General features: G+C 41.7%; 1 protein-coding gene across 3 annotated transcripts in view; it reads right to left on the bottom strand.

Annotated features, from left to right (window-relative positions):
• xylb (xylulokinase homolog (H. influenzae)) overlaps nucleotides 1-17,219 on the bottom strand; it is a 128,697-nt gene that overhangs the window by 54,794 nt on the left and 56,684 nt on the right. The window contains exon 16 of one of the 3 annotated variants that reach the window (XM_088642953.1): nucleotides 6,803-6,865. The exons of the other annotated variants lie outside the window; for them this stretch is intronic. Within the exon in view, the coding sequence (XP_088499079.1) occupies nucleotides 6,834-6,865 (32 nt within the window). The 3' untranslated portion in view covers nucleotides 6,803-6,833. Of the gene's footprint in view, nucleotides 1-6,802; nucleotides 6,866-17,219 lie in introns of those variants that run through there. 3 annotated transcript variants of the gene reach the window in all.

The following is a 17,219-nucleotide window of genomic DNA, read 5'->3' as shown; positions in this document are numbered from 1 at the left end:
TGCGGGAGTGCACGCCTACATCAGTACCACTCATCTACAATACTACTAAGGCAGGTGAAGGTGTTTATTTTGTTGATAATGTGGCCATTTATATCTAGTTATTCTGATGTGTCTATGTTGATGCCCATCTACTTTACTTTGTGTTGATCCTGAGACAAATTTTACCTAAGACAGTGTTCAAATGGTTATATTTATGTCACGGACGTCCAAAGGGAATAACCGTGGGGAGAAGGAGAGTGGAAAAAGACCCATATGCGTAGCGGCACGACAGGAAAAAGGCCCGGGCTCATTAGTGCAAAGAATTCAGGAATGCCGTATAGCAGTGGTTCTCAAACATTTTGGACCAAGTACAACCCCAAATCCAACCAAACCATCAAAGTACCACCTACAAGTCATCATCTCATAGGAACCCCAGAAATTCTCAATGACCAACATGAGCGCATGTGCACACACACTCACACATACATATAATAAATATTATAATAATAAACTTTGTTTGATATATTAAAATGTGGCTTCTCAAAGTGTTTTACAGAAAAAATCAACAACACATAAAAATAAAAAAGCACCATTTCAGTGAGAGGGGTGTGCCTTTTTAGTCGAGCAAAGCAGATGTGAATTAATTTTTCGAGCCTTGATACAATTCACAACAGTCTAACAGATTTTAAATCGTCAGGCATTTTCTTGACGGCAAAGGTCTCACGGTGGATGTTGCAATGAAACCATTAATTTCTGGAGCAACCTCTCTAATTTGTGCAACTACACCGCTGTGTCGGATTGTCATTGCTCTAGCACCGTCTGTACAAACTCCGACACATTTTATCCAGTCGATGCCATTCTCTTCGATAAATTCATTCAGAAGCTGAAATATGTGCTCTCCTGTAGTTCCTGTTGGTAGAGGTTTACAGAACAGAAAGTCCTCATGGGATGTACCCTCAAACTCGTATCTAACTTAAACGAGCAAATTGGCCAAATCGACTACAGACTCATCCAATTGCAGTGAAAAACATCTGCTCATCTTAACACGCTCTGTCAGCGTACTTTTGATATAATCCTTCATTTCAATAATTCTATGAATGACTGTGTCTTTCATGGGGGGGCAGCAGGTCGAGCTGTTCAGCAGCTTTTTCTCCACACATAATAGTGTGGGGCTTTCCTGCTTTAGCAATCCGCAAGCTTGCATTTTTCCACGTTTCCGTTTTTATTTCAGTGTTTATTTTAAGTATTTATTTCATGTGCATGGGAGAGAAACACAGAGACGCTCGGTGTATTTTTCTCAAATTAGCTTAGAACAGTTCTTAAATATTTTTCTGTTATTTTTCACGCTTTCCTGTGCTCACAAGATTACCAGCGTTCATAGCAAGCATTTCTATGCATTCCTGTGTTTACAACGTTGGCATTGTTCTCCTTTCTCCCTTTGCTGGAGATACAGTAGCTTTTTTTAAATACAATTGGTCACTTGCGTCCGTAGCACGCATTCCTATAGAGTGGTATAGAATTACAGAGTATCTCTTGTGCCCACTGAAGTATTAGCGCGCACTGTATCGTAGTACGTAGGCTGCGTTTTCAACACTTATAAAAATACAAAATATGAAAACCCGTCCCGATTTTTTCAGTGCACACAACACAGTTCCAGGGTCATTTGGCGTACCACCTGGCGGCACGCCACGTACCACTGCAGGTACGCGTACCACAGTTTGAGAACCACTGCCGTATAGAAACCTATGCCCTCAGGGAGCGGACGTGGGGTGCCCTGGTGCTCCGCGGGTCTCAGGACATCCGAACGTCAATGCTGAGCCAGGGCAGAGTGCAAGACCCGGAAATATAAAGCCCAAGGGAAAGAGAGGGACCGGAAGGACAGCAGACCGGAAACTAGGGACAGGACAGAGAAGGAGCGCCCTCTGGCTGCAGAGGGCGTGACAATTTATAGTGGTGAGCTTGAAAGTGCTTGATATTAAACAAAGGTCACCAATATATGCAAGGTCTTCTAGTTGGGTTGTGAGTGTCCATCTGATTTCAGATCTTTGATCACATAGTATCTCTTTAATGACCTAGTTCAGGGCAATAAGGATCAGTAGTAAAGAGAGAAGACAAACTTGTTTGACCCTGGATTCCTCTGCAAATCTTTTGGCCGACTTGCTTCATGTAACACACTGCACTGGAAATTGCTCTGAAGAGTGCTCTGAAAAGGTTGATAATATTAGGGGCCATGGTGTAGGATTTTCTAGAGGCTTCCTCTATGAAAACTGTCAGCGCGTTGTTCAATGATATTTCTCAGTGTGATCTGCAGGATCATTTATTGCAGAACCAGGCCTGCTCTTCCGTCAGATGTTGTTGCACCTTTTCTTGCATCTGTATCAAAAGTATTCACGTAAAACCTTTGGAAACTGTTGCCAGAATTGTGACACCTTTCCAGTTATTGCAGTCTGCAACTGCACCTTTTTTGTGGTGTGTAAAAACCAGACCTTGAAGCCATTCTTGTGGCACTTGTCCTGTTTTTAAAATTTCTTTGCAAACTGGGTAGGGCAGCTCTGTGGTGGTAGGAATATCTACTTTCAGGAGCTGAGCTGCGATGTTATCTGGGTCTGTAGCTTTAATGTTTTTTAAGTATTTAATAGAGGAAATGATTTCTGATTTGGTTATTTCTGTAACGCTGCTCTGTAGAGGTGAAAAGGATCCGATGCAGATGCAGGAGTCGTAGGGAGGTAAGTAAGCGGACAGAGCAAAACCAGGAGCTGAGTCGTAGTCCGAAGGCGAAGGTAGGTCGAGATCCGGTAAAGGCACTGGTGGCGAACAATCCAAGATGTGAGACAGAATCGTGGTCGAAAAGAGAGCTGCAGGGTCAAATCCGAAATAGGCACAGATAGCAAACAATCCAAGGGGCGAGACGAGATCCGAAGTCCGAAGGCAAAAGGGTAGACAGAATTTCAGGAAGGCAAAAGGGTAAGAAACGCTAGGCAGAGCAACAGTGAACTCAATACCGAGCAACAGGAAGTAGATTAGAATGGTATAAATAACCCGGCGTGCCGCACGGTAGAGCAATTGCAGGTGTGTTAACTCGTGCGGCGGCGCTTGTCAATAGTAATCCGTTGCTGGTACTGATTAGCTCGCTTACGCGTTGATCTCTGCTGGCTGGTGGTTGTGACAGTACCCCCCCCTTCACGGGCGGCTCCCGACCCCCGAGACGGCCAATCAGGATAGTCCCTGTGAAAGTCGCTGATTAGTGTAGGGTCCAAAATATCCTTCTCTGGAACCCAAGATCTCTCCTCGGCGCCAAAACCCTCCCAGTCGACTAGATACTGAAGGGTACCGCGGTTCCATCTGGAGTCGATGATCTTGTGGACCGTATAAGCCGGGCGCCCCTGAATGCGACGAGGAGGTGGCGGACTACGTTGGGGAGCCACAAGGGGCGAGCAGTAAAAGGGTTTCAGGAGGGAGACATGGAATGAGGGGTGGATTCTGAGGGTAGGGGGGAGAGCAAGGCGGAAGGTAACCGGGGTGATCCGGGAGAGAATCCGGAAGGGGCGATATACCTAGGCCCAAGCTTTTTGGAAGGCTGATGTAGAGGTAGGTTCCGTGTAGATAACCAAACAAACTGTCCTTTCCAAAAAAGAGGGGCTGGTCTGCGGTGTCGGTTGGCGAATTTGGCGTAGCGCTGGGTTGACTTAACAAGAGCTGTCCTTGCCATTCTCCAGGTCATTCGCAGTTTGGACATATATTGTTGCACTGACGGCACTGCCGTGACTGGAGGTGTGACAGGGATGAGAGTGGGCTGATAACCTAATGAACAAAGGAAGGGAGAGAGACCTGTGGAGGAGGAGGTAAGAGAATTGTGGGCATATTCTGCCCAGGGAAGTAGTGATGACCAATCATCCTGTGAGCTGGAGGTGAAGGCTCTCAAAAAGGTCAGGAGGCTTTGGTTGGTCCTTTCCACCTGACCATTGGCCTCAGGATGATAACCAGAAGTCAAAGATACATGGGTCCCTAGAGCTTGACAGAAAGCCTTCCAAAAGGCCGAGACAAATTGAGGTCCCCTGTCTGAGACAACATCGTCAGGCAAACCATGTATCCTAAAGACCTGTTGTACAAAGAAAGACGCCATTTCCTGGGCTGTGGGCAATGCCGGGAGGGGGACAAAATGGGCTGCTTTGGAAAAACGATCGGAGACCACCATGATTACCGTATGACCCTGACTGTTAGGAAGGTCCGTAATGAAGTCAACAGCTGTGTGGGACCAAGGGCGGTGTGGGATAGGAAGGGGGTGAAGGAGGCCAGCCTTCCTAGAGCGCGGAGTCTTGCTCCTGGCAAAGACTGGGCAAGCCCGGACGGACTCTGCTGCATCAGATCGCATGGAAGGCCACCAAAAGTCCCTGGTGAGGAGGTCCAGAGTGCGTCTGCATCCAGGGTGGCCGGCAAACCGGGAATCATGCCCCCGCTGCAAGACAGCAGAACGCAAGTTGTTCGGGACGAAAAGCTTATCCGGGGGGCAGCACAGAGGAACTGTAGTTCCGTTGAGGGTACGCCTGACCTGATCTTCAATGGAGCAATGAATCGCTGCCACAATTCTGTTGGAAGAGATGTTTGGTTCAGGCGTGTAGTCCAAGTTTGGGGGGTCATGGAGCCGAGAGAGTGCATCAGCCCTCCCATTCTTGGAGCCAGGAGTGTAAGTGATAACAAAATTGAAACGAGAGAAGAAAAGTGACCAACGGGCCTGACGCGAGTTGAGGCGCTTGGCAGATTGAATATAGGACAGGTTCTTATGGTCCGTGATAATGACAAAGGGGTGATGAGCCCCCTCCAGGCAGTGTCTCCATTCCTCGAGGGCCAGCTTGATAGCTAGGAGTTCACGATTGCCCACATCGTAGTTAACCTCAGCAGGAGAGAGCTTCTTGGAAAAAAAGGCACATGGATGAGGAAGGTGATCCTCTTCGAGGCGCTGGGAGAGGACTGCACCAACCCCATGGGCAGAGGCGTTAACTTCAACAATGAAAGGCCGGGAGGGATCCGGATGCAGTAGGAGAGGAGCGGAGCTGAAGAGTTGTTTCAAGCGCAGGAATGCCTGGTTAGCCTCCGGATTCCATTTACCCCGGCTAGGTCGGTTGCGGGTCAGAGCCGTGATGGGCGCTACAACGGAGCTAAAGTTCCGGATGAATCGCCTGTAGAAGTTGGCAAAACCTAGAAAGCGTTGGATTTGCTTTAAATTGCGAGGCACAGGCCAATCATTGATAGCCGCGACCTTAGCTGAGTCCATCTCGACTCCAAGGGGAGAAATAATGTAGCCCAGAAAGTGAATCTTAGAAGCATGAAAAATGCATTTCTCGAGCTTGGCGTAGAGCTGGTTGTCGATGAGTCTGGACAAGACCTCCTGGACGTGATGGACATGTTCCTGAGGGTCGGCGGAAAAAATGAGGATGTCGTCCAAGTATACCAAAACAAATTTTCCAATAATGTCCCTAAAGATGTCATTTATGAAGGATTGGAAGACCGCCGGGGCATTAGCGAGTCCAAAAGGCATAACTTGATATTCATAGTGGCCGTGCGTGGTCATAAAGGCCGTCTTCCACTCATCCCCTTCATGGATCCTGATTAAATTATAAGCCCCCCGTAGATCTAGTTTTGAGAAGATGGATGCTCCACGTAGGGACTCCAGAGCGGCTGGGATTAAAGGCAAGGGGTAGGGATGTTTGACTGTAATGGAGTTCAGGCCTCTGTAGTCAATACACGGCCTCAAGGAGCCGTTCTTCTTCCCTATGAAGAAAAACCCAGCACAGGCTGGGGACGAGGAGGGATGAATAAAACTAGAATTCAAGGCCTCCTTGATATAATCCTGCAGGGCTTCATTCTCTGCCTGAGTGAGAGGGTAGATCCGTCCTTTGGGTGGGAGTGTTCCTGGAAGCAAATCTATTGCACAGTCGCAGGTGCGGTGAGGGGGGAGCGATAGAGCTTTCTGTTTGTCAAAGGCTTGTTTCAGATGTGCATATTGGGGGGGGGGATAATAGAGTGCTCTTCCAAGGGGTTTACTGCAGCAGCAACCTTGAGTGGAGGATGACAACAGTTGTCACGATAGGCATGGCTCCAGGCAATGATCTCATTCTTGGCCCAGGAGATGTGGGGATCATGCTTCTTGAGCCAGGGAAGGCCCAGGATCACAGGGTAAGCAGGGGAATCCAGGAGAAGGAGTGAAATGTCCTCCACGTGAGTGGCACCAACAGTAAGGGATAGGGGAATGGTCTGCCAGGAAATTAGTCCAGGAGCGATCGGTGACCCATCCAAAGTTTGAATGCAGATAGGGGGTGAAAGCAGAGCAAGAGGAATATCCCAATTCTTAGCAAAAGAGGCATCCACAAAGTTCCCAGCTGCCCCTGAATCCACCAAAACTGAAAGGGGAAGGTGCGTGTCCATCCAAGAAATCTCAGCTGGGAATAAAGGCCCTGAAGAGGATTGTGAAAAAACAGCACTACTGAGTCTAACAGTAGGCAGTGGGGGAGCTCGAGGTGGATGTGGGGGTCTCGAAGGACAAGTAGCGAGCAGGTGACCCGACGCAGAGCAGTACAGACACAGCCCCTCCTGAAGGCGCCTTTCCTTTTCCTCCAAGGACAGGGGTGCATGTGGCAGGGTGGGCGCCAAGAGGGCGCCAAGAGGGGAGGACCCATGGGGCGCACAGGTCTGCTTCCTGGGTGTCTCTCCGCTCTCCGAAGCCGAATGCGAGTGTCCAATTCAACCACCTGAGCAATAGCCGCCTCTAGAGACCAGGTGGGTAAAGGCATGAGCACCAGGTGGTCCTTTAGATCCTCCGAGAGACCCAGGCAGACTCCGTGGCAAGGGCTTGGAATTCAGCCACATAATCTTGCAGTGGTCTGTCGCCCTGGCGAAGAGAGGAAAGCCGAAGGCAAGTCAAATCCGGGTTGCTTTGAGAAAAACGCGCCTGGAGACGGTCAGCAAAAAGCTGAAAGTCAGAGAACAGCCGATCTCCTCTAGCAAGCAATACTGTTGCCCAATCCAATGCTTTGCCTGTGAGCAAGGAAAGGGCGAATCCGATCTGCTCCCGAGAAGTAGAAAAACGCTCAGGCTGCAGCTGAAAAACCAGGGAGCACTGAGCAATAAAGCCCCTGCAGCTTTATTTTGTTCTTCATATTAACCTCTGCTAGGAGAGAACATTGCAAGTATAAATTCAATTGGCTGTGATATGCATAGCAATGGTGCACACCATGAAACCCATACCTGTAAAACCTCCCTATCCAGTAAACTAAGGGGGATTCAGAGAAGAATGTAATTTCCACTGACAACAGCATCCCATTTTGGATTTTAACTGTTATTAATCCTCTGGGCTCTCTCCTTTTGTTTTTTGTTTACCTGGTCTTGGTGGAGAAGTAAGTGTGTCTCAAAGACTTTGAATGCTATGCCAGTGAGGAAACAAACAAGTTCAGCCAAACTGGACTGTCTTCAGGTGAGACAACAGATGAACAACAGCAAACTGCTCCTCCAGGTTGGGGGTTAGGTGGTGGCACCAGCAACACCACACTGTAAAAACCATTATGGTTACAGGAACCTTCACAAGGAAACTCCAAAAGCAACCTTCAGAATGCCTGAAAGCCAAACCCAGGTGGAAACTACCAAGCTGAAATCACACCTTGGGCTGAAGCAACTGCTCAGGAGAAGATGTTGGAATATACAGACAATGTAGCTAGAGAGATGGAGCTGCTTCATATTAACATTTTATGAAATAGTAAAACAAGATGGATCAGTTTTGGATAAACTATTTTGCATTCAGGATGTACAGACAGCCAACACCAAGAGGGAGCTGCTCTTGTGCTAGACAAGGATCACAGTAAGACACTGCTAGGATGGTATCAAATCAGCCCTAGAGGACTTATAGCACGATTTAAACCCAAGTTCACTAATCTTTTAATCACAAAATGTTATGCACCCACTTACGAGGCAGAAGTTGACCTGAACAGCTCCAAACAATGGAGAAAACAGGTACCAAAACATCTCCCCTATTGTCATAGCACTGGAGTTCATTTCTTGTAGCTCCCTCTTCTGAATCTCTCTAGTCACAGGAGAGAAAACCACCCTGCCCCTTTTACTAAAAGATGGGTCTTTGGACCCTGTCTCCTCTCATCTGTGATCTTTTTCTCTCTATGATGCTCCTAGGTCTGTTAACCTACAATGAAGCTGAAATGAACTTGTTCTGGAGACATGTCATGGACCTTTTATGACTGATTCTTGGAGATGACACAGATTTGGAGCCAACTGACTCTTGGTACAGACTTTTATATCCAGAAAGAGGCAGTGATGCTAATTAGATTTCATGTTCATTTCAGGCTACATGTATTAAATATCACTACTATACAGCAATTTGAAGAAAATGGGCGTCTCCGAAAGAAATACATTTTCCATGTTAACAATTTCATGCACAAATATATCTAAAAATGTTTGCTTTCTGAATTTTGAGTAGGAGCTCTTAAGAGTGAAAATACAATAGTTTCTAAGAGAAGGAAGGGGTTTATTGGAAATATTAAATATTGATTTAAGTTTCACTTCAAACAAAAGTAATAGAATCACCCAGAGGTCAGGGATGAGGCAACCACCCTGAACATTATGTTCAAGAAGCATGCATTTGGCTGTCTCCTTCTTTTTGAATAATTGTGGAGGCTTCTTTCAGTTACTGTCTAGCCAGTGAATCCGTGACTTTTGAGAAACAATAGAGCAGACATGCACTTTCTCTGTCTAGCTTACCTTTAACAAAAATCACATTTTGAGCAACTTGCAGTGATTCATTGGGCATAAAGGTTTTTGCCCTGTTACATAACCTAGAAACAACCTTGTATATTCAGCTTCTGACTCTTAATAAAACTTTAAAACAATCTCTATATTGTCAAGAGAAAATAAGCATTTGTTTTGTCAGATAATTATAGATAATAGTAAAATAGCAAAATGCCACATGGTTTAGAATGTGGCACTAAGATTACCTGTTGGGTTTAAAAGCATTTAAGCCTCCATAAGGTCCATTCAACACATTTCTGTTAAATTCTACTGACTTTTCCGAAAGATTTCTGATCTTATATGGGAGTCAAAGCAGTTCAACTTATTTATTTTGCAAGATTTCATGAAGAGTCAGACAATCCAAGTGCCCTAGACATCATTAGTATAGGATATACAAATTCTGGACGAGAAAAATGGTGATAGCAAAATTCAAGATCCCGAGCATGAAACTGAGGTTGATTTGCCTCTTCATATCTGTTACACTTATAGAATAAGTAGTCAGATAATTTTAGTACTGTAGTAGTCAGAAGGGTTAAATTCATTCTAGTGGGTGGCACTGACTTGTTAAGAGAAAAAAGAAAAACATTTTTTTCAACTTCAACTGTATGTGGTTAGATACATAGAGAAATTAGTCCAATAATAATCATCTTCATCATCCAAGAAAATGTGATGAAGAGAAAGGAAAGGATTTGTTTTAGTCACATATAATTAGTAAGTTATAGCCAAATCTGGTGTCTCCCATTTCCTTACATGAATGTCAATAAGGTTTGATGTTAAAATAAACGTGCTAAATGATTTTCACTGAGATACCAAAATTATATGTTTAAATGGCTATGGGTTTTACCCAAAGTTCCCCATTAATGTCACACTATTCTTTACTGTCACCACCATAGACCCCACTTGTGCTTAGTGCCTGTGATGACTTAATAAAGTGTGATTTGTAACAGGAATCACGAGAAAGAACAAACTCTGGGAGAACTTAAGCTTCTGACTGAGTTTTGCTTCCTTTTTAGAAGCCTGCAATTATGTAAAAATATTCATGAGGTAGGAGATATGCAGCACAAAAGAAAAAATGTCCAGGAATTCTCCTTCATGTTCTTTTAGATGATGTTATCATAATACATCCAAGAAGATGAAATTGCCACTCATCTGATATCATTAAAAACAGTCACACAGGCAGCTGTACATCTGAGGTGTCAACGTGAATTAAAATTATCCAGAAGAAGCTCTCTGTAATTGATTTGCTGTTTTGTTTCATTATTTGAATGGTCATCGCTGACCACAGCAACAAGGGAAAGGGAAAAAATCAATTCAAATTCTAGAAAACACTACAAACAAGCAGAGAAGAGTTGAAGGCGTTGTGCCACTGAAAGAAAAATAAATAATTAATGTTCCCTTTGAAGCCATTTCAAAACCTCTGAATTTAACTTGGTGGAAAGGCATGGAATTTCGTTAGTAAAGGGGTTAGAAGTTCAACTATATTTTTAATTTTTTTTTAATCCAGGGGAATTAAAGCCTCCGATATCTTCACTGACAGTGAATGTATATTGAAAAATCTATAGAAAATGGTCTTTAAAGACTGTAAAGTATACAGTATCATTGAATTATCTTTCAGGTTCTCAGGGATCTTTCCAACTCATGTTCTTCAACATCTGTTTGTGATTTCAATCTGAATAAGTAATTCAACTGATATTCTCTTCTACTCAAGTTTGCTATCATAAACTAAAAAAAAGTACATGGCACTCAAAAATTCTGTATTTCATTTGTACTTGAATAGGAACTTTCCTGTGTGGGATAATATATTCGTTACAACCTTAATTCCCAACCTTAATTGTAATAAACATACTGCCTAATGAAGGAAATAACAGCATACTGTTAATTAAAGCCTAGAACCACCATATACAAATTCTAAAGATTTTAATTTAAACCTGTATATCATGTTTGTTTCATATGACTCACTAAAGCTCTTAACTGATCCTTTGAAAGGCTGATGGTAATTTTATTTTGAAGAAAATAGAGATAACCTTTGTGACACAAAGGCTGGACGTAGATTGAAGGCAGATACCCACATCAGTTAGCTACAATGGCTCTGCTCAAAACTGCTGCAAGATGTCTATGGCTCCCGGAAGTCACTGTCATCCGAGAGAAGGTGACAAGCACATGACAAAGGCCACTGAAATAGCTGCCATTCTCTTGCCAGTTGACATATTCTCATTTTTCCTATGTAGTGCGAATCACAGGCCAGTTCAGATAATTATCGATTATCTAGTTCACACAACTACAAGCAACAAAGCTTGCATTCTGAATGAGAATTTAGATTAAGCTTTCAGCTAAACAACATCTATTTTTTTCTTGATGTTTCCTCATTTTAATAATATAGTACTATAGCTCCTCAAGCTGAAAAAGCATTCACTGCAATATGATTTGAGTCTGTTCTTAATCTGCACACATAAAATATTCATGCTGACTGCTAAAGCTTACACAAAAACTAGAATGTTTTAATGTGAAAATGAGCAATTTATTGGATTGTCTTTATATACAGTTCTGCAAAATTACAAAATAATGCATACATATTTTTAAAAACGAGCATTTTATTCAGGACCTGCAGGGTCTAATTGAAGTATTATCAAAGTACGATAGGCTGCAGTAAATGTTAGGAAAAATTAAAAATTGCAGCATGAGAAAAATGCAGTGCTCAATGCATAATACTCAGACCATTTAAATTAATATTTGATGGAAGCACCTGACAGTAATTATAACTGCATGTCTTTTTGAGTAAGTCTCTTCCAACATAGCATGATGCAATTGTTGCCCATTCTTCTTGGCCCATTATCAGCAGGATTCAAGTCACAACTTGACTGGGCCACTCAAGAACATTCACTTTATTAGTGTTAGGCCACTCCAGTGTAGCTCTAGTGCAAACTCCTGCTGAAAGATGAATTTTTGTTCCAGTTTTAGGTCATAAGCAGATTTTAGCAGGTTTTCCTCTTTGTACTTTCCTCCAACAATGTTTCCCTCAGTCTTGGCAAGCCTCCCAGTCCTTGTTAATGTGAAGCTGCCCTATAACACAGTGCTGCTAGCACCATGCTTGACAGGAAGGAATGTGTAGATTGGGTGATATGTTTGCACTAGATGTACAGTAACATTTTGCATTTAGACCAAAGTGTTCCAGTTTTGTCTAGTCTGACCATAGTTTTTGTCACATGTCCGAAGTACTATATGACCTAAATGCTTTGGCTTTGTTGTAAAATCCACGCAGGATATGAGATATATTTTCAGCAATATCTTCTTTCCTGTCACTCTGCAATACAGAAAACTTTGACTCATTAACATTTTCTCTCATCTCAGCCATTGAACATTTTCAAAATCGCTGTTGCCTCACAGTGGCATCCTTTACCAGCTTCCTCCTTGTCCAGCTGTTCAGTTTACAGGGACAGCCTGATTCCATTTCTTAATGATCAACTTCACATCTTTCTTCTTGTTCTTTTTTGTTTTGAATCTACAGTGTACTGCATTTTTTGTCTATAACAAAAGCTTTAATGCAACATAGTGTCAAAAATGTGCAAAGATCTGAGTATATATGATATTATTTAAAACTAATGATTAGATGCAAATTATTGACAAGAAAGCTCGCTTGATCACTCTAGACAAATACATACTGAACACAGTGAATGGGTTTGGTAACTTTTAAGTACAATGTCCAATATCAGCATTTAAAAGAAATAACAAAATAGCTTCTAAAGACTTTTTCTTTCAAGTCTTAATAATTATCTTTATAAAATTTGTCTGGAGAAAGTCTGGAGAGAGTTCATACAGTGGGTATGACCATGGGTTTTGCCCTACATTTCTTACAACTTAAGAGAATATGGGGTCCTGGGGAAAAAAACAACAACTGTACAGTGCCTTGCGAAAGTATTCGGCCCCCTTGAACTTTTCAACCTTTTGCCACATTTCAGGCTTCAAACATAAAGATATAAATTTTTTATTTTATGTGAAGAATCACCAACAAGTGGGACACAATTGTGAAGTGGAACGAAATCTATTGGATTTTTGAAACTTTTTTAACTAATAAAAAAATGAAAAGTGGGGCGTGCAAAATTATTCGGCCCCCTTGCGTAAATACTTTGTAGAGCCACCTTTTGCTGCGATTACAGCTGCAAGTCGCTTGGGGTATGTCTCTATCAGTTTTGCACATCGAGAGACTGAAATTCTTGCCCATTCTTCCTTGCAAAACAGCTCGAGCTCAGTGAGGTTGGATGGAGAGCGTTTGTGAACAGCAGTTTTCAGCTCTTTCCACAGATTCTCGATTGGATTCAGGTCTGGACTTTGACTTGGCCATTCAAACACCTGGATACGTTTATTTGTGAACCATTCCTTTGTAGATTTTGCTGTATGTTTGGGATCATTGTCTTGTTGGAAGATAAATCTCCGTCCCAGTTTCAGGTCTTTTGCAGACTCCAACAGGTTTTCATCCAGAATGGTCCTGTATTTGGCTGCATCCATCTTCCCCTCAATTTTAACCATCTTCCCTGTCCCTGCTGAAGAAAAGCAGGCCCAAACCATGATGCTGCCACCACCATGTTTGACAGTGGGGATGGTGTGTTGAGGGTGATGAGCTGTGTTGCTTTTACGCCAAACATATCGTTTTGCATTGTGGCCAAAAAGTTCGATTTTGGTTTCATCTGACCAGAGCACCTTCTTCCACATGTTTGGGGTGTCTCCCAGGTGGCTTGTGGCAAACTTTAGACGAGACTTTTTATGGATATCTTTGAGAAATGGCTTTCTTCTTGCCACTCTTCCATAAAGGCCAGATTTGTGCAGTGTAAGACTGATTGTTGTCCTATGGACAGACTCTCCCACCTCAGCTGTAGTTCTCTGCAGTTCATCCAGAGTGATCATGGGCCTCTTGGCTGCATCTCTGATCAGTCTTCTCCTTGTCTGAGCTGAAAGTTTAGAGGGACGGACAGGTCTTGGTAGATTTGCAGTGGTCTGATACTCCTTCCATTTCAAGATGATCGCTTGCACAGTGCTCCTTGGGATGTTTGAAGCTTGGGAAATCTTTTTGTATCCAAATCCGGCTTTAAACTTCTCCACAACAGTATTACGGACCTGCCTGGTGTGTTCCTTGGTCTTCATGATGCTCTCTGCGCTTTCAACAGAACCTTGAGACTATCACAGAGCAGGTGCATTTATACAGAGACTTGATTACACACAGGTGGATTCTATTTATCACCATCAGTCATTTAGGACAACATTGGATCATTCAGAGATCCTCGCTGAACTTCTGGAGTGAGTTTGCTGCACTGAAAGTAAAGGGGCCGAATAATTTTGCACGCCCCACTTTTCATTTTTTTATTAGTTAAAAAAGTTTCAAAAATCCAATAGATTTCGTTCCACTTCACAATTGTGTCCCACTTGTTGGTGATTCTTCACATAAAATAAAAAAATTATATCTTTATGTTTGAAGCCTGAAATGTGGCAAAAGGTTGAAAAGTTCAAGGGGGCCGAATACTTTCGCAAGGCACTGTATATCCCAGGATTGTTTGCAATGACAGTTAGCTGGGACCACAAGTAATTTTGTGGTACTCTGAGCATACAACATAAACTTTGGGCACAAACAAGTAAGGAAAAGGGCATAACCCTCAGGAAAGAGGGAGAAAACACTCCCACTACTCTGGAAGGTTCCTCTTGGAATTGGAGAAATACTGTAGGTCAGTTTCAGACTGCTTATTGTAAACCCTCAATTTCATTGGATGGGTACAAAACACTGACAAATTCATTATTTTCAGCTAATGAATAGAATTATGTAAATTTGTGTTTTGTGTGATTTTTCTTTTATGTTTATATATGATATGGTTCTTTGTCATCTAGTATGTTTTTTTAAATAAGTTTATTTTAAAATCTGTCCTTCTTCACTTCTCGTTACATTCCTTGTGCTACCACATAAAACCAGTTATCAACAAGCACTAGATACATTCTGGCCTTATTTTGATAGCATATTTAACTACATGCCTAACTCCTCCAATGAACATCACTCTTGTGGTCTCCTAAGAAGAGTTATGTATTGATTCTTCACGACTGTGTGCAGCACTACATCTTCTTCAAAATGTAGTCAAAATCTATCCGGTGTCTGGTATTAACTGAATTCCTGCATAAACCCTAATATTTAATGGACCGTGCACATGAATTGTATGACTGCCATTTATCTAGATAAATTGGATCATCAAATAAAATGGAACATTATTTTCTTTTTTATGGTTCTAAGCTCTCCACTTGGTAAGATCCTGTGGTCCCAGAGGAGAATTCTCAAGAAACAGTCATTATAGGTTTTTTTAAAAAAAACAGTAAGTAAACTGATTTGTATTTTTTTCTTTAGCATAATAAAATTCTCATTTGGTAGCACATTCCCACAACAATAATTTCATTTTACAAAAATACTTTATTAATTTTTTATTCATATTCAATCAATACAAGATTGAAACTTGGATTTAAAAAGGTTGATTTTAAATTGAAGGGATTTTGTAGTCTGCAGGCTAAAAGGAGGTAATAGGAAAATGCAGGATATCATGCAAATTCACATTTATTCCTTTTTCATGGATTGCCTCTTTCAGAGACCATAGTGTAAGTGAGCTACAGTACATATTATGGGAAATGTATATGATTTTAGAATATTCATTTATCTTATTCAGAGAGCATCTTCACCCTATGGTAATGCCTAGCTCGGTGACATAGTAATCTTCTGTCTCATAACCCCGCCTGTGCCTTGCTTTGTCAATTTCCACACATCTAAAGGTTCTTCTTTCTCTATTTGGATATATGCACATTTCGGTGCAGCACAGAGTTCAATCTCACTATGCAATTTTATCTAGTTTCTGGCTGACATTCCACTTAAAGAGCCTGGTAGGTCACTGAAATGATAATTGAAACACAACCTTAGTGCACTGTCTACACATCTAATTGCCCGCTTTGCTAAAAAGGTCTTGCTGTCTCATAAAATGGGAATTAACTTTGGGATAGGGATTCATTTTCACTTATTTCCTGTCCCAACCCTGTCTGAACAAATTGGTTAAAAGCGTGTCAGCTGTAATTCTTTTTAATAGCATCATGATGAGTGCTCGCTATTTGGCATTCTCAAGTGATTATTCCTCATTACAACATATAAACTACCATTAAACAAACCAATACCAATCTAAATAGAATAGTGAGTCTCATCTGATTTTAAATACTTCAAATTACGGATGTGTTCAAGACAGCTGAAATGTAACATGCTGCATCTTCTGCTAACATCATCCAAACTAGTTCTATATTCTGTTTTTCATTTGCCTAACAATTTCAGCTTCTAAAAAAACATTCATATCCACCACAGTGGAAAAGTGAGACAGATAAGCAACCAATTGCATCAATTGAGGGTACACTAACTCACGTTGACTTGATATGGGAAATATCAAGTTCAAGTTCAAGTTTATTGTCATTATACTCATATACAGGTATATGGTATAATGAAATGATATTTAGCTAGCTCTCAGACGGTAAGAAGTACAAAAAAAACAACAACATTACAATTGTATAAGAAAATAAAGACAGAGACAACAGGCAATGAGCAAAACAACACAGGTAACAGGTTATATGCAAAACAACATCAGATGTTCAAAATCATACATCAACAGAATGAAATAAAGGATAGAAAATTATGGGGAGTGAGCTTATTGACATGTGAGGTAGAGGTAGATTTCAATGTGTGTTTGAGTTTTGGTAAGAGTTTTGGTAAGAGAGAAGGCACTGTGAGGTTCAGATCGTAGGTGAGAGAGGCAACATTAGAATATACCAAGTATTCAGTTCTAGTAAAATTACACAATTTTAGTGCTAGTCCTGACATTAAATCAGTTCTCCTTTTTAATAGGCTACAGACCACTCATGGTATTGGGGTATTGGTAAATCACTGCTTATGATTGCTGTACACATGATGCGAGATTTTATTTAGTTTTTCCTACTTAATATTATTTTGAATCACAAAAAACACAAAGAAGTCGTGTTAGAAAACCTGCATTGACCCCCTTGGTGCTATAAGATTGAAATACAGGTTAGAAAATTAGTTAGGAAAAGCAGGCCCCACATTTGAGCACCTATCTTCTGTTACTTTGTATGTTGCTGCAATGTATTACATAACATACAGTGTTGCATACAGGAAAAAATGGTCAACACTCCAGAGTTGGGGCCATATACTTGTATAATTTAGTTATAATTAAGATCTTCATGAAAGGCTTGAAAAAAGATGGAGAAAACCTTATTACACATACAGTACAACACAAATACATAAGATACATTTTGATTGTTTAATTAACAAAATTATCCTTTAGTTAATATCCTTGTGTGAATAAGCATGTAAATCTTGAGATTCAGTAACTGGTGGCACCTCCCTGAGCAGCAATGACTGTTTGTTTCCTGCCTGTTTA

This window comes from Lepisosteus platostomus, chromosome 8 (assembly GCF_059453375.1).
Source record: "Lepisosteus platostomus isolate fLepPlt1 chromosome 8, fLepPlt1.hap1, whole genome shotgun sequence".
NCBI lineage: Eukaryota > Metazoa > Chordata > Actinopteri > Semionotiformes > Lepisosteidae > Lepisosteus > Lepisosteus platostomus.
Note: the sequence above shows the minus strand (reverse complement) of the source record. Positions and strands in the feature narration are given on the sequence as shown.